The sequence below is a fragment of the Bos grunniens genome, chromosome 7 (genome assembly GCF_055505025.1).
Source record: "Bos grunniens cultivar Pamir isolate PY7600 chromosome 7, Bosgru_T2T1.0, whole genome shotgun sequence".
In the NCBI taxonomy this organism is placed as follows: domain Eukaryota; kingdom Metazoa; phylum Chordata; class Mammalia; order Artiodactyla; family Bovidae; genus Bos; species Bos grunniens.
In genome coordinates, this window is record NC_141171.1 from 47,486,152 (window position 1) to 47,503,166 (window position 17,015).

General features: G+C 39.1%; 1 protein-coding gene across 7 annotated transcripts in view; it reads left to right on the forward strand.

Moving 5' to 3' along the window:
- Positions 1–17,015, forward strand: part of SMAD5 (SMAD family member 5) — a 114,106-nt gene that overhangs the window by 63,550 nt on the left and 33,541 nt on the right. For all 7 annotated transcript variants that reach the window (XM_086413644.1, XM_086413643.1, XM_086413646.1 and 4 more), the window contains one exon: positions 15,944–16,515. In XM_086413644.1, coding sequence (XP_086269770.1) covers positions 16,113–16,515 — 403 coding nt within the window. In that variant the 5' untranslated portion in view covers positions 15,944–16,112. The remainder of the gene's footprint in view (positions 1–15,943; positions 16,516–17,015) is intronic.

A 17,015-nucleotide genomic window follows, 5' to 3' on the forward strand; every position in this document is an offset into this window, starting at 1 on the left:
ATTGATTTACTTCTCAGATATAATGGTTTCAGTGAGATTCAGAAAGCTGTAGTGGATCAGATGGGCAGCAAACCACCGAACAGTGATCATGACCTTTTTCGGTGCAACTTTGGCTTTGGGAAGTGCTTTGGAGTTCCTTCTCAGTCCAGCCACTGAGCTGGCCATCGCCAGTTGTATAAAATCCACTTTTTATCACATGTCACAATCCAATTGAGAAATGGTTCATTGTTGTTGCGTAAAATAAGAGATGACACTTCAAAGCATTGATTTTTTTTTTTTAATTTTCATTCAGTGCACGAGGCACCTACTTATCAAACCTTTCCAGTTTACTTCAAATGCTGAACTGCCATAGAATGATTGACATTGAGTTCTTTGGCAACTTCTTGTGTAGCTGTAAGAGGATCAGGCTTTTCACGTGGCACTAGTGGTTAAGAACCTGCCTGCCAATGCAAGAGACGTAAGAGATGTGGGTTCAGTCCCTGGGTTGGGAAGATCCCCTGGAGGTGGGCATGGCAACCCCCTCTAGTGTTCTCGCCTGGAGAATCCCATGGACAGAGGAGCCTGGCAGACTAGAGTCTGTAGGGTTGCAAAGAGTCGGACATGACGGAAGAGACTGAGAACGCACACAGCAGCTTCAGTGATGCTCTCAGTTGGTCATTATCAACTTCTGGTGCCTGGCCACTGTGCTCCTCATCATCAAGGCTCTTGTCTCCTTTGCACAACTTCTACAACCACCACTGCACTATTTATTCGTTAGCAGTTCCTGGGCCAAATGCAATGTTGAAGTTGCGAGTTGTCGCCACTGCTTTATGACTCATTTTGAACTCAAATAAGAAGATGGCTCAAATTTGTTTTTTGTCTACCATCATTTCCTTCAGTTCAGTTACTCGGTTGTGTCCGATTCTTTGTGAACCCCATGGTCTGCAACATGCCAGGCTTCCCTGTCTATCACCAACTCCTGGAGCCTACTCAAACTCATGTCCATCCAGTCAGTGATGTCATCCAACCATCTCATCTAATGTCATCCCTTTATCCTCCTGCCTTCAATCTTTCCCAGCATCAGGGTCTTTTCCAATAAGTCAGTTCTTCGCATCAGGTGATGAAAGTATTGGAGTTTCAGCTTCAGCATCAGTCCTTCCCATGAATACTCAGGACTGATTTCCTTTAGGATTGACTGGTTGGATATCCTTGCAGTCCAAGGGACTCTCAAGAGTCTTCTCTAACACCACAGTTCAAAAGCATCAATTCTTTGGTGTTCAGCTTTCTTTATTGTCCAACTCTCACATCCATACATGACTACTGGAAAAACCATAGCTTTGACTAGATGGACCTCTGTTGGCAAAGTAATGTCTCTGCTTTTTAATATGCTGTCTAGGTTGGTCATAGCTTTTCTTCTAAGGAACAAGTGTCTTTTAATTTCATGGCTGCAATCACCATCTGCAGTGATTTTGGAGCCCCCCAAAATAAAGTCTCTCACTGTTTCCATGGTTTCCCCATCTATTTGCCATGAAGTGATGGGACCAGATGCCACAATCTTAGTTTTAGGAATGTTGAGTTTTAAGCCAATTTTTTCACTCCTCTTTCACTTTCATCAAGAGGCTCTTTAGTTCTTCTTTACTTTCTCCCATAAGGGTGGTGTCATCTGCGTATCTGAGGTTATTGATATTTCTCCTGGCAATCTTGATTCCAACTTGTGCTTCATCCCGCTAGCATTCGCATGATATACTCTGCATATAAGTTAAATAAGCAGGGTGGCAATATACAGCCTTGACATACTCCTTTCCATTGTCTAAAATAAATATAAAATACAAACAAGTAATAAGTCATTAGCAAAAAAACATTAAAATGATGGATAACATAACCACATTTATTTAAGAATGTATTCCAATATCAAATGGCAAAGTTCAGCAATGCAAAACCACAATTACTTTTGCACCAACTTAATAGTCAGGTCTTTGTAAACCAGAGGTAAACTGTAAAAAGCCAAAGTAATAGCAGATAATGCGTTCACAGTTAAGTCCCTCCAGTTGTAAGCAGTAGTACACGTTCCTGTCTACTCAGTTACTGGCCTTCTGTGCCTGCTGTATATATTCTTTACTCTATTTTAATACTGCATCTCTGTTGACTTATCGTATGAAAATCCAGAGTAAAGCTAAGTGATATGGGACTTCCTTGATGGTCCAGTGGTTGAGTCTGCCTTGCAATGCAAGGGACACAGATTTGATCCCTTTTCCGGGAGGATCCCATATGCAGCAGGGCAGCTGAGCCTGTGTGCCACAGCTACTGAGCCCATGCACCACAAGTGCTGAAGCCTGCATGTCCTTGAGCCTGTGCTCCACAACAAGAGAAGCCATTGCACTGGGGATCCTGCATGCTGCAAATAGAGAATGGTCCATGCTCACTGCAACTAGAGAAAGCTTGCACAGTAACGAGAGACCCAACATAGCCAAAACCAAATAAATACATTAAAAAAACAGACCACCAAGTGATGTGCTGAACAGCACATGAAGCTCTTCATAGAATCTTCTCTTTTTTCTGGTTACTCTTTATGCTCTTTGAGATTACAGATCGTGTCTTTTAAGACTTAGTTCCTAGTACAGAGTATTCCTGGCTTATTGCTGCTGCTAAGTTGCTTCAGTCGTGTCTGACTCTGTGCGACCCCATAGACGGCAGCCCACCAGGCTCCCCTGTCCCTGGGATTCTCTAGGTAAGAACACTGGAGTGGGTTGCCATTGCCTTCTCCAATGCGTGAAAGTGAAAAGTGAAAGTGAAGTCGCTCAGTCATGTCCGACTCTTAGCGACCCCATGGACTGCAGCCCACCAGGCTCCTCCATCCATGGAATTTTCCAGGCAAGAGTACTGGAGTGGGGTGCCATCGCCTTCTCTGTCCTGGCTTATTAGGTACCCAATAAATTTGTCTGAATCAACTTCAAATCTTACTCCTCTTTGTATCATCCTCCAAATTTATATATTTATTCCTTCTCTCTTGAGCTCTAGTTACACATCTGCTTGGACCAGTACTTGCCTCCTTACCTTGTCTTGGCTATGACTAGAATCCCCTTTTGGGGTGAGTGGTGTCTAATTCTTTCAGCTTTTAAACCTTTACCTTTCTTAGATTGCCCTGTTTCTCTTCTTCAGTTCAGTTCAGTTCAGTTCAGTCGCTCAGTCGTGTTTGACTCTTTGCGACCCCATGAATCGCAGCACGCCAGGCCTCCCTGTCCATCTCCAACTCCCGGAGTTCATTGAGACTCACGTCCATCGAGTCAGTGATGCCATCCAGCCATCTCATCCTCTGTCGTCCCCTTCTCCTGCTGCCTCCAGTCCCTTCCAGAATCAGAGTCTTTTCCAGTGAGTCAACTTTTCGCATGAGGTGGCCAAAGTACTGGAGTTTCAGCTTCAGCATCATTCCCGCCAAAGAAATCCCAGGGCTGATCTCCTTCAGAATGGTTAGCAAATCCTGTGGATTGTCTGTCACGTCCCTCACGTCTCTTCCACCATTACTGCCTGGTCTATGTACCACTATCCTAGTGTGTCTTCCTCTCATAGTTGGATTACTAACATGTTTTCAGTTTACGCTCTCTGCCTCTCCTGGTGAAGCCTTTACTTGTCTATGTGCTGTTGCCATTTTTGTCTTCCTGAAATGCCTCTTTGAACGTACCTTTCTGCTTAGATAGAACTGTACCCTGCACACAGGATTACTTCTAGGAGCCTGATCCCTTTGCTTTTATATTCAGTCTTCCCTTGTTTGGCTTTCATTCTGTGGTGATGTCTTTCCCTTTAGCTTCACAGTCTAGCTGATTGTCTCCTCCCAGTCTCTTCTGCCTCATTTGGTTTAATGATACATGGGTTTTCCTTATTCCTGTCCTTTATTACCAACTGGGCTATGAGTTATAGATTGTCATGTTCCTTTTGGAATATGTTCCTAAAATTTGTGCTGATATAATGAACTGTTATCCATACCTCATCTTTAAAACTTTCTTTTTTCACTTAGGTGCTGTGTGTGTGTGTGTGTGTGTGTGTGTGTTTAGGTGGGGGAAACGGAGCCTGTCAGAGAAAGGTTACCACTTTTTTCTTTCACTTGCCATTTGCAGCACAGTTAATTCCTTCTTTAGGTGGGGGAAACAGGGAGCCTGTCAGAGGTAGGTTACTCTCATAGCTCAGTTGGTAAAGAATCCGCCTGCAATGCAGGAGACCCCAGTTGATTTCTGGGTTGGATTCCTGGGTTGGGACGATCCGCTGAAGAAGGAATAGGCTACCCACTCCAGTATTCTTGGGCTTTCCTTCTGGCTCAGCTGGTAAAGAATCCGCCTGCAATGCGGGAGACCTGGGTTCAATCCCTGGGTTGGGAAGATCCCTTGGAGAAGGGAAGGGCTACCCACTCCAATATTCTAGCCTGGAGAATTCCATGGAGTCACAAGAGTCAGACATAACTGAGTGACTTTCACTTCACTAATTCCTTCTTAAACAATCTTATTCATGACTGTGTAATCTTTCCATCTTTTCCTCCCCAGTTTCCACTTAGACTGTCATAATTCCGCTTCCTTTCTGTTCCTTTTAAGTTTCCCCTAGATAGAAATTTGAAAGTGTTTGATCACTAGATTCCATTGTAGTCACTCAAACTGCAGTATTGATGAGATTTGATCCCTGGATTGAGAAGATCCCCTGGAGGAGGGCATGGCAACCCACTCCAGTATTTGTGCCTGGAGAATCCCATGGACAGAGGAACCTGGCAGGCTATGGTCCATAAGGTCAGAGAGAGTTGGACATGACTGAAGTGACTTAGCACACATGCAAGATTTACCTTACACAGATTATCCTATGTATTTCCTAATGGAATGTTAGATTTGGGGGGATTCTGTGGGTTTTAAGGTAGAACTAGAAGTTCCCTGAAAGATATCTTAGGCATTATTCAACTTTTTGTTGGGGCAGTTTGTTTTATTAACTTCTTTGTTAGTCTACCATCTATTATTGTAAGAAGACTTGGCTTTTCAGGAGAAGGCTCAGTTTGATATTTAACATTCAAAAAGGCTGGGTTAGTGTGACTTCAGAAGAGCATAAAGAGAAAACGGAATTTTTCTTCTATCCCTGCTTATGCTATTGAAATGTGACTTTAACATTTTTAATAATAACTGTTTTGAAAGAGCTTCTCGTGGAGGTTTTTTGCAAAAGAAAATAATTCCATGATTTAACTTCCATGATTTTGGTTTTCATAGGAACTAATTAAATCACATTTAAGGAGTGATAATAGATATGTTATTCCCAATGGTGTACCTTAGGGTAGCTTTAATGTGTTAGGTGGCCCAGCATGACAGGCACACAGAATTTGCTCAGAAGCCAGTTTTCATGTGCGGCATTGTCTTACATATCTGGGCTATCGAATACATTTTCTCTTCTCCTTCGAAGAAAACTCGGAGGTGAGCAATCCCTGGTGCACATGAATATACCAAAGATACAAAATATGGACTCCATGCTGAGTAGGTCCTTTGGGAGTTAGAAGAAATGCTTATTTTCCTTAGATAGTTTATGCATCATTAGGCAGTAGCCAAGCTTCCCCAGAATCCACTGAGGAATGTGAGAGAAGCTGTGAGGATTGGCGAAAGGGGAGGCAGGAAAGGAGAATGAGCACAAGAGAGAAAGAGAGTAGATGCTGGTGGGAAGTGATGGGGGAAAGAAAAGGCTGCCTTGTTTCTTGTAAGATGTGCATTATTTTCACCTCATAACATCTCTGAAGTTGGGATGTGTCTAATAACTGTTGGCGTCTGAATATTGCTTTTCACTAGGTGGCAGTTTTGATGTTATTGTCATTGCACGTGCATGAAGTCTGCTTTTGCTGTTTTATTGCTGTCATTTCTCTCATTTACACCCTCTGGGAAGATCAAGCAAGGACCAGTAGCAAAACTTGCAGGATGGGTGTCAGTGGTTTGAACTATAATCCAGGAGTAATATTGGAACATTCTTCAAACCTGCAGTATTGATGGCAGAAAAATGATATTATGAAGAAAAAACTAAGTGATGAGAAAACATGGTGTGACAGTTTAATTTACAACTTTCTTTTCCTTCAAGGTTCATAAAATAATGGTAGATTGACTTTGTATATTTGATGAAGTAGCCCAGCTGTGTATTTAAAAATCCTGATCCTGATGTAAAAAAATTTCATGATTATTACAACAGTAATGACTACAGTTTCCCTTTGCTGAATATGTACTGTGCCAGGCACTGAGTTAAGTGTTTATCTCATTTAATTCTTAGGACTGATATTCATTATACAAAATAGAAATAAATGGAGGTTTAGGTGTGTTAGATCCAGAATTTGAACCCTAGTTCATTAGACCTCAGATCTAGTGTTTTTGTGTGTTACAATACATATATTAATATTAATGTTCCTGTGCAGGTTAGCCTTATTGTATATTTCTAGCCAGTTTTCTTGTTCTGCCACCTATGTTCCAGCAAACTGAGCTGTAATATTTCCCTGTCCTGGTAGATAAAGTCTCTGATTTTATGTCTTTCCAGGAATAGCATTTATGCCTAAGATACAGCTACTTCATGCCTTTTGTCTTCCTCCATTCCCTTCCCCAACGGCCATCCCCTGAATTTCTTTAACATCCTGTTCACCCTGAGGGTATCTGTCGTTCTCCATGGTGTATTGCAGAGAGGGATGGGCACTATTAGTTGATTAACTTGTAATTCTTTACAGTTAAGGTCTGGGCCTGATTTATCTTTTAGCCACTTAGCATCTAGTTTAGTGGCTTGCCCTTTTTAGGTATGCTTAGTAAACATGTGTTGGATAAGTAAGAGTATAAATCTGAGGTTAAGTGTAGCATGTTATTTGTGCCTTAGTTGACCCAGAAAGCATTGTAGAAAGGGAGCATAGAGGACCAGGTTTAACTACCCCACAATCTGTAACCTCTAAAGACTTAAGTTACTGAATGTAACCTTTTTGAAATTTTCTCTATTACTTTGATAAGTTTAACAATAGTATTAAAGAGTTTTGTGGATGACTGTGAACACAATCAGCTGATTGAATTGAGGATGGGTGTTCTCATTGTTTCTAAATTCATTTTATTTAGTGAAAGGTGAAGGGAGTGTGAAAAATGGAACTAACTTTTTAATGAGAGATATAAAATTAAACCTTTTGGGTACTAGAAAACCTAATCATACTCTAATTTTCAAAGGTATTGCAAGTTCACTTGGGGCTCATGTTGCATATGCTAGCATATGCAAATCAAAAATTGTTATTTTAGTTTATTTTTATATACATAATGAAAAAATTATTTCATAACGGAGGACTTTTGTGAGGATAGAGAATAAATCTATTGCTGTATCGCAAGCACTCTGATACTTTCATTTCAGTTTATGAGCCAATATGTTACTTTTAAATACATATTTTACAGAAAAGATGACAAGAGAAAATTGCTGTTACATGGATATCATAAACAGTTTCACCCACAGTATAACAATTTTCACTTAGAAATATAAATGCTAAGTATTAAGAAAGTGAATATGTGAAATAGAGTTGGGCATATTCTTAGAGTGTTAAATGGAGAGTGCAGAATACCAAGCAGTGCTGTGTTAAACCTCAGTCATGGCCAGAAGTTGGGGAGACTATATATATGCAGAGAAAAAAAATTTAAGGAAGTAAGTATACCAAATGTTAATGCAGTGATGTGGGTAAGTATATTTTATAATTAGAACATTTGTATCTAGAAAAAAATGTTTTAAAAGTAGTACATTATTCCATCATTTCTTAGATAATTATGTTCTTGTGATAAATGTGGCAAAAATGTCCTAATGGTAATTTAAAAGGCTTTGGATTAAGTCTGCTATAATAAATGTAAATTTTATACAATAGTAGAAACACTTAGACAGTCCTTTCATACCTCAAGAGTGACTGAGCTCAACAGAGAGAAGAGTGAGTTAAAGTAGATTAAGAAGCTAAAGAAGCATGGGAATTTGCTGTGTGACTCAGGGAACTCAAACAGATGCTCTGTGACAATCTAGAAGGGTGGGATGGGGAGGGAGATGGGAGGGAGATTCCGGAGAGAGGGGACATGGGTGTACCTATGGCTGAGTCTTGTTGATGTTTGACAGAAAACTACAAAATTCTGTAAAGCAATTATCCTTCAATTAAAAAATGAAGTGGCAAAAAAGAAAAGTTGAAAGAAAATTACCAGGCCCTACACTAATGTATTTGCACGTGTGTATTAAAATGCAGTTACGTGAAAGCAAAAAAAAAAAGTTGATGAGCTATATTAAGTGGTATAAAAAAGTCAGTTTGAAAATGAACACATTGGATTATCCTTGGTTGAAATTGTGTGGTCTTATTTTTTGATAATATGTAATGATTTGAATGTTTTGGAGAAGTCTAGGAGATATGGAAGGTATTAATAGTAGATCCTGAAGGGGAGAGCATTTCTTTGCAGGAGGCTTAGTGGGCAGTGTGTGCAGTCCTTAGGAACATAGGTTTCTGGAGCTGGGCTGCTAGGGTTCAGTTCCTGACTTTGTTTCTTCCTATCTTTGTAAATAAACATTAATTTATATAAGTTACATCTAATTTCCTTTCACCTATTCTCTTATCTGTTAAATGAAAATTATGGAATTTACCTTGTATGACTGTTTTGAGGTTTGAATGATTTTCAATTTATAGGTGCTCGATGGTGGTTGGCATAGTGAAGTTTCAATAAATGTTAGTGGTATTATTCTTCTTATCAGAGGAATATTATTATCTGCTTTAGCAGTTGCTTTTGTAGAAAGGAAACTATTCACATTCTTAAAATAGCTGTATTCTTTCAAGAAAGTTATATGTCTAAAAGTCTACCTCTGTGGGTAACTTTTTAAGATCACGCATGCACTTTTGTCTTTTCATCAGTAGCAGCACAGCCCACAGTCTACACTTCGTATAGAGGGTTTTTAGCATGACACAGTAACAGAGGTTCATAATAATAACTAAGTCATTAAGAAAAGCTTCTGCTATATTTAGGTCTTCATGAGCCAGTGATATTTGGTTCAGGAATGCACTCATTCAAAATGAAATCACTTTAAACGCAAACCAGTATTTTATAGTGGATTGTGAATAAAAGGTCTTACTGGGACTTTATCTTAAAAAAACTAAAAATGTGGAAAATCATTAGGTTATAATTGTAAACATGCATTAATCTTATAATAAAGACTGAATTGAATGTAGACCTAATTTTTCTTATAAAATAATTTAGTTGCATAATATGACATCCTACATGCTTGACATTTGTGATACTAATATTAAGAGCATTTTTATTGTTGTGAAAATACTCATAAAAATATGTATCAATTTCCCCAGGGACTTCTGTTAATCTTTTGATAGTGAAGTTATTGTTTCTGAACAGAGAATAGATTTCCTTACTGATCACTATAAAAGTGGTGGACTTCGCAGGCTCACTGTTCATCATCAGTGCAAACCACTGGAGTACGAATAAAGTTGCTATGGACATGTACTTGCCTTTAGGTTGACATAGCACTTGTTTCAGTTGGATACCTACCTAGGAATGGAATTGCTGGATCATAGGGATCCATGTTTAGCATTAGTAGATGTTGTCAGTCTCCCAAAGTGGTTGGGCTAATTTATGTTTCTGTTGGGCTAACAGAATATGTAAGAGTTGTTTTGATTATCATGAACATCTGCTTTTTTTTTTTTTAATTCTAGCCATTCTGGTGGATGTAGAGTGATACTTCACTGTTTTTTTTTAATTTTTTAAAAAATTTCTTTGATAACTAATGCTGTTGAACCCATTTTATCATCTAATGGCAGTTTTGATACCTTTTGTGAAAGTTCCTGATCAGGCCTTTTATTTACTAGTGAATTTTTATGATCAGTTTTGCTCCTTTTTTAACTTTGTAAGTTGAAACTTATAAAACAAATACTTGGATTACTTGTGGCACACACCAGCTATACAGTTTGGAAAGTTACAAAACATTTTTAAAAAGAATTCTGGTAAACGTTTAAAGTTTTTAATCATTCCACATTTAAAGAGGTGAGTGCAAAGTTTGTCCTTTCCCCTTTCCCAGTAGTAGAAATTCATGTGTGAATAGCATATTTCAGTTTATAAAACATTTATTACATGTGTGTTTAATTGTGTTTTTAGTACTTTAGGCACACATTATTTTATTACTTCAATATTTTAATGACTTAGGAACCATCATCCCTATTTTATAGAAAAATCAATGGAGTTAGAGTGATACCTCATCATGGTCATATATCTAGTAAAGGATAGAATCTGATTCTCTTCTATTTTCATTATGATACTTAAAAAATTAAAATAGTGCATTTTTGTGTTATAAAATATTTATACACATAGAAAAATAGAGAAAATAATATACTGATGATTTGTCAGATTTTCTTCTAATGTAGTTTTAAAAGAAACACAGCTAAAGCTTTTCCATTCTTTCTTCAACATTCTTTCCTTCTTTCCCTGAAAGTAATCAATATTCAGTATGCATGTCATTTTCATGCATACTTTTATTCTCTCTGTGCATGTCTGTAAAGAACTATTTTTTTTTTGTTTTAAATTTTATGCTGTTGCTCTTATAAAGGTATTTTATGTTTTTATGAATTGCTATTCTAAAACTCTCTACTCATTCATTTAATAAACAAGCACTGTCCTTAGGTTCAAGGTTATATAATGATGGATAAGAAAGACAAGGCTAACTGTCTACTAACATTTTTGTGAGGAAGACTTGTAGTTAATAAGTAAAATCAATATCATTGTTATGAATGCCATGAGAGAAAATTGAGCAGGATCAAGGGATAGAGAATGATGTGGGAATTGGATGTATGCTATTTTAGATAAAATAGTAAGGGACCTCCTTTTCAGGAGGTGACAACTGAGCAGCTAAATTAATTGAGAGAGAAAGCCATGTTAAAAATCTGGGAGAGGAGATTTCCATAGGAGGGAACATCAAGTGCAAAGGCCTTGAGGTAGAAATGACTTTGGAGTATTTGAGAAATGAAAAGCCTTCAGGTGTGGTTAAGTACAAAGTTAGCTAAGAGAAGGCTAAGAAATGAGATAGGAGGAGAAGCCAAAGGCTCAATTGTGTAGGCCCCATAAAGCAATGTTAAAGAATTTGGATATTGAGTGTAATGGGAAACAGCTGGATGATTTTTGAGCCGAAAGAGGACGTGGTTTGATATACTGTTTTTAGCTTTTTTTTTTTTTTTTTTTGGCTGTGCCTTTGCAGCATGTGGGATCTTAGTTCCTTGACCAGGGATCGAATTAATACCACTACGTTGGAAGCCCGGAGTCTTAAGCACTAGATTGCCAGGGAAGTACGGTTTGATACACTTTTAAGATTACTGTTTAAGATTCCAGATTACTGGAATTCTGTGTATTAGAAAACAGTATGATAGTTCTGTAGAGAGATGGAAAGAGCTTGATGATAACATTGTGTATACATTTTTCTGTGTGTTTTTTCAATATACCACTATTTATGTAAAAAAGGTTATGATTATTTATATACCTGTATTTGTGTAAAATTTCTCTAGAAAGACATAAAAGACAAAAGAGGGATTCCCTGTGAGAAGGGGAACTGAAGATGGGAGAAAAATAAGAAGGAAGCTGACCACTCTATACTTAACATGACAGGAAAATACTTAAAAATTGTAACAGAAATCGTACACGTCTTCAGTATTCAGTCAGCCAAATTTTCACAAAGTGACTCTCGCATAAAATCACTCAGAGGGAAATGAAGAGCTTTGCCAGGATGGCAGAAACCCTCAAGTTTCCTTCTGGTCAGTGCCCGCAGCCTTCCTTTTAAAGGGTAGCCACCATCCTGAGCGCTCATAGCATGAATTGGTTTCCCCTGTTTGTTTTTTGGTTTTGTACTGGCACTCTTAACTCCATTCTGTTCTATAGTAGATAACAGGTTATCAACTAGTTGTGTTTTAGCATTATGCCTCTGTTAACATATTATTGACCCCAGGGATTTTTATAGAAACTAATACCTGTAGCCAGCGATTTGTTATGTAAGTGAATATTGAAACATTCTGGTCAATAATGTTCGGGTGACAAAAGAAATATTACTATGTCTCTGGTCTATACGTTGTTAAAAGGTTAAAACAATACAGAAGCATATGGAACAAATCATGCAGGACCCCCTTTCTATTGCTTATCTCCCATTCCATGCTTCTCCCTAGAGGTAACTGCAGTCGGTAATTTAGTGTGTAGCCTTTTAGTCCTTGTTCTGGGTTTATATACACAAATAACTTTTCCCCCTTTTTTCTTGTTAGTAAATAATATGGTTAGTATTTAATAGTAGAGATGCTAGATTAGTAGTTAACATTTATTAAGCATGCTGTAGTGGTTAACTAAGTATCAGGTTTTCAAGCTCCTCTGCTTTTGTCTCCCTCTTCTTTAACATATCATTGCTTCGTACGTGCTGTCTCTCATATACATGCACTACTCTAGATTGCCAGGAGAAATATCAGTAACCTCAGATATGCAGATAACACCATCCTTATGGCATAAAGTGAAGAGGGACTAAAGAGCCTCTTGATGAAGGTGAAAGAGGAGAGTGAAAAAGCTGGCTTAAAACTCAGTATTCAAAAAACTAAGATCATGGTATCTGGTCCCATCAGTTCAGTTCAATTCAGTCACTCAGTTGTGTCCAACTCTTTGCGACCCCATGGATTGTAGCATGCCAGACTTCCCTGTTCGTCACCAACTCCCAGAGCTTGCTCAAACTCATATCCATCGAGTTGGTGAGGCCATCCAACCGTCTCATCCCCTGTCGTCCCCTTCTGTCATCCCTTTCTGATCCCATCACATCATGGCAAATAGATGGGGGAACAGTGGAAACAGTGACAGACTATTTTCCTGGGCTCCCAAATCACTGTGGATGGTGGCTGCAGCCATGAAATTAAAAGACGCTTGCTCCTTGGAAGAAAAGCAATGACCAACCTAGACAGCGTATTAAAAAGCAGAGACATTTCTTTGCCTACAAAGGTCCGTATAGTCAAAGCTATGGTTTTTCCAGTAGTCATGTATGGATGTGAGAGTTGGACCATAAAGAATGCTGAGCCCTGAAGAACTGATGCTTGGTGTTGGAGAAGACTCTTGCGAGTCCCTTGGACTGCAGGGAGATCAAATCAGTCAATCCAAAGGAAACCAACCTTGAATATTCATTGGAAGAACTGATGCTGAAGCTGATCCTCCAGTACTTCGGCCATCTGATGCGAAGAGCCGACTCATTGGAAAAGACCCTGATGCTGGGAAAGATGGAAGGCAGGAGGAGAAGGGGATGGCAGAGGATGAGATGGTTGGATGGCATCACCGACTTAATGGGCATGAGTTTGAGCAAACTCCAGGAGATGGTGAAGGACAGGGAAGCCTTGCGTGCTGCAATCCATGAGATCACAAAGAGTCGGATATGACTGAGTGACTGAACAACACTCTGTCTAGCCTCTGTTATATTCTAGTATTATGGAATTAAGGTCTTAGTCAGCTGGGCCTGTCTGCTCTTTATCCTGGGAAATGCCCTATTCATACCTGCCCATGTATTTTTTTATGTTCCCCTTTCCTTTGAAATTTCCCTTCTCATCTCAGATGACCAAATCATGCCTGTACTTTCTGACCCAGATGGCTTTTATCCTGTATCCTTAATGCTGCTACAACTGAAGACTTTTATACAGTTTAACTCATAACACTGTATACTCTGTGACCTGTTCCTAAAGCGTGCTTTTGTTTTCTTGTTATATTTCCCTGGTTTAGTGTAGGCAGTTTTGTTTTCCTGGTGAAAATTATCCTATGAAGTGTTGGGAAAGACATACTGCCTAGGCTTGGGCATATCCATTCCTACGTAAGGAGTATACCTTCACTTCCCTGCACCCTTCCTCATATGGTTCCAGCACGCAGTCTGTAGAGCCACTGCCGAGCATGTGTCTCACTTCCCAGTGACAGCAAATTACTTGGTGGAATTTGAATTTAGTGAAGTGAGGTGTGCGTTTTTCTCTGCACTCTGTGTGGTCTGGCCTTGCAAGTAGGGAGGAGTCAACATAATTGAAGATTGTGCAGTTCCTAGTGACAGGTGCCAAGAGGTTATGATACACATTTCTTGGGTGTGGTGTACAGTGAATAAATGCTTGCAGCTCTTGGCCCTTTTTTGATCAGTGAAGCACTTTTTAATTAATATTTTTATTTCTAGAGGAAGAACTGTAGTTTTCCATAGCTCTTCAACCCTTTTCTCCTAAAGAGGAGTCAGTGCTCCTTTTTCTCTCCTTTTCTGGATCAGCACCTAGAACAGTGCCTAGCACTTTAATAGGCTCTTAGTAGGCAGCAGGCATATGTTGAAAGAATAAATCAATTGGCTCTTAAGATGAAACTATTTGATACTGTTTTTTTTTTTTTAAGTACCATTATGAGTATTCATAGTACATGGCACGTAATGTTGTTGAATTTAACTCTATTTTATTTTGTTTACTCAGACTGTAAGTATCTGCAGTGTGAGAGACCCGGGTTTGATCCCCAGCTTGGGAAGATCCCCTGGAGATGGAAATGGCCACCCACTCCAGTATTCTTGCCTGGGAAATCCCATGGACAGAGGAGCCTGGTGGGCTATAGTTGATGGGGTCACGAAGGGTCGGACATGACTGAGCAACTAACACTTTCACATTATGGGACTTATTTTATTTTTTGGCTCTGCTGGGTCTTTGCTGCTGCGTGGGCTCTTCTCTAGTTGTGGTGCATGGGCCTCTCACTGCGGTGGCTTCTCCTGTTGTGGAGCAGAGGCTCTAGGGCACGCAGGCTCAGTAGCCGGAACTCCCGGGCTCTACAGGTTCAATGGTTGCATCGCACAGGCTTAGTTGCTCTGTGGCATGTGGGATCTTCCCGGATCAGGGAACAAACCTGCGTCTCCTGCAGTGGCAGGCGATTCATTACCTGTTAGTCACCAGGGAAGCCCTACTGGAGTTTTAACTGAGCACATATAGTCTTTTCTGGGAAGATCACCCCAATCCAGAATAAACTTGATGCTAGAATATTCTATTATTTGTCCAAGACAGAGTTGCAGCATTATTTAGGTCTAAGAAAGGAAGCATCTTTTGTTACTGACATCCTTTTCCAAGCATTACTCTTGCTATTTCACTAATAACTAATTGTATGGTTGACTGTAGTAACCACAGGAGATTGTACCCACTCTTATCAGTGGAATGCCACTCCATATCACTTCTTCAGGGTATACAATGGTGTTCTGCCTGGAGCAGGTTCATTAGCTTAACATACTTAAAATATCGGAGAAGGCAATGGGAATTATGAAATGATAAACTATTTTGGGGGGGATTAAACCTTGGGTTTATTCTTTGTAAATCTAACTTTCTTCATTTTAAACGTAGATACTTCCCAATTTTCTGCCAGTTGTAATGATTTATTTGAGTATGTCTTATGACAACTTCTAATACAATTTGCATCTAATAATGTGACTTGAATAGTACTGTGACTTTTGTGCAAACCTTACAAGTCTGTGAAACATTTTAAAGAAAGTAATGATGCTAGGGAAGCACTAGGTTTCTCTTAAGACCTTTGTTCAAATCAGGATACTATTACGTTCAAAACTGACACAGCATATAACATGGATTTCAGTGAAGAAAACTACTTCAGAAACTTGGCTTCTGACGGAAGGAAATAAAGGTCTAGGGGCTGTTTTTTGTGGGGTGATAATGTGTAGAAAGTAGAGCACCCTACTTTGCTTGTGGTTATCATTTGACATTGTCAATGAGATTCATATTATGAAGAAGGAAGTGAGTGGTCACAGGACTTAAGAGAAAATTTTTCTATCTAGACTTAGGTTTTTTGTTTTATTTGGTAAGGCTTTTCTGCTCTTATTGAAAGTAACATACTTTTCAAATTATATTGATTTAAATGTATGTAAATTTTGTTTATTTAAACTAGGGATCTTATCCTTTTTACCTTTTCTCTTTCAGGGCTTGAACCAATGAAAGAAGCTTCTGGCACTTATGAAGATAAATGTTACTCCTTCCTTTTAAATTGCAGCTTTTGCTTAGGGCCTGTATATGACTTTCCACCTGTCATCTGTATGTTCAGTAGACACTGACTTTGAGTTGCAGAAAGGTTTCTGAAGATTTAAATCAAATGACGTCAATGGCCAGCTTGTTTTCTTTTACTAGTCCAGCAGTGAAACGATTGTTGGGCTGGAAGCAAGGTGATGAAGAGGAGAAATGGGCAGAAAAGGCAGTTGATGCTTTGGTGAAAAAACTAAAAAAGAAAAAAGGTGCCATGGAGGAACTGGAGAAAGCCTTGAGCAGTCCAGGACAGCCCAGCAAATGTGTCACTATCCCCAGATCTTTAGATGGACGCCTGCAGGTTTCTCACAGAAAAGGCTTACCCCACGTTATATACTGTCGTGTTTGGCGCTGGCCTGATCTGCAGAGTCATCATGAGCTAAAGCCATTGGATATTTGTGAATTTCCTTTTGGATCTAAGCAAAAAGAAGTTTGTATCAACCCATACCACTATAAGAGAGTGGAGAGTCCAGGTAGGTTTTAATTCCCCTGGGAAGAATTATAAAAACTTCTGCCTCCTGATTTGCATTTGACTGAATTTAGTAATTAATAGATTACTTTAGTTTTATGCTTCCTTCTTAAAGTTTTTAATCTTGGGAGGAATACTGGACCAACCTCAAATAAAAGTTAAGAAAGAATTCCTGTCCTGACCTCAGCCACGTGACCCCACCTCCAACGTACCTTGTTCAGTTAGGAATCTCCATCTGTATTACCTCTACATTACCGTTCTTCCTGTTCTTTGTTGATACCCACTCTTGTTAGTCTTTCTTTTCTACCTTTTGACTTGTCAAATTCACTAATGACTGTGTTCTTACAAACAGAGGGATCAATCATTCTGGGTCCTCATCTTATTTGCACTGTCAGCATTGTTTGGTACAGTTGCTCTCCTTTCCTCCCACTCAAAACTTTTTCATATTGGCTTCTGAAGCACAGCACTCTTAGAATTCTCCTACCTCACTACCTGTTTTTGCTT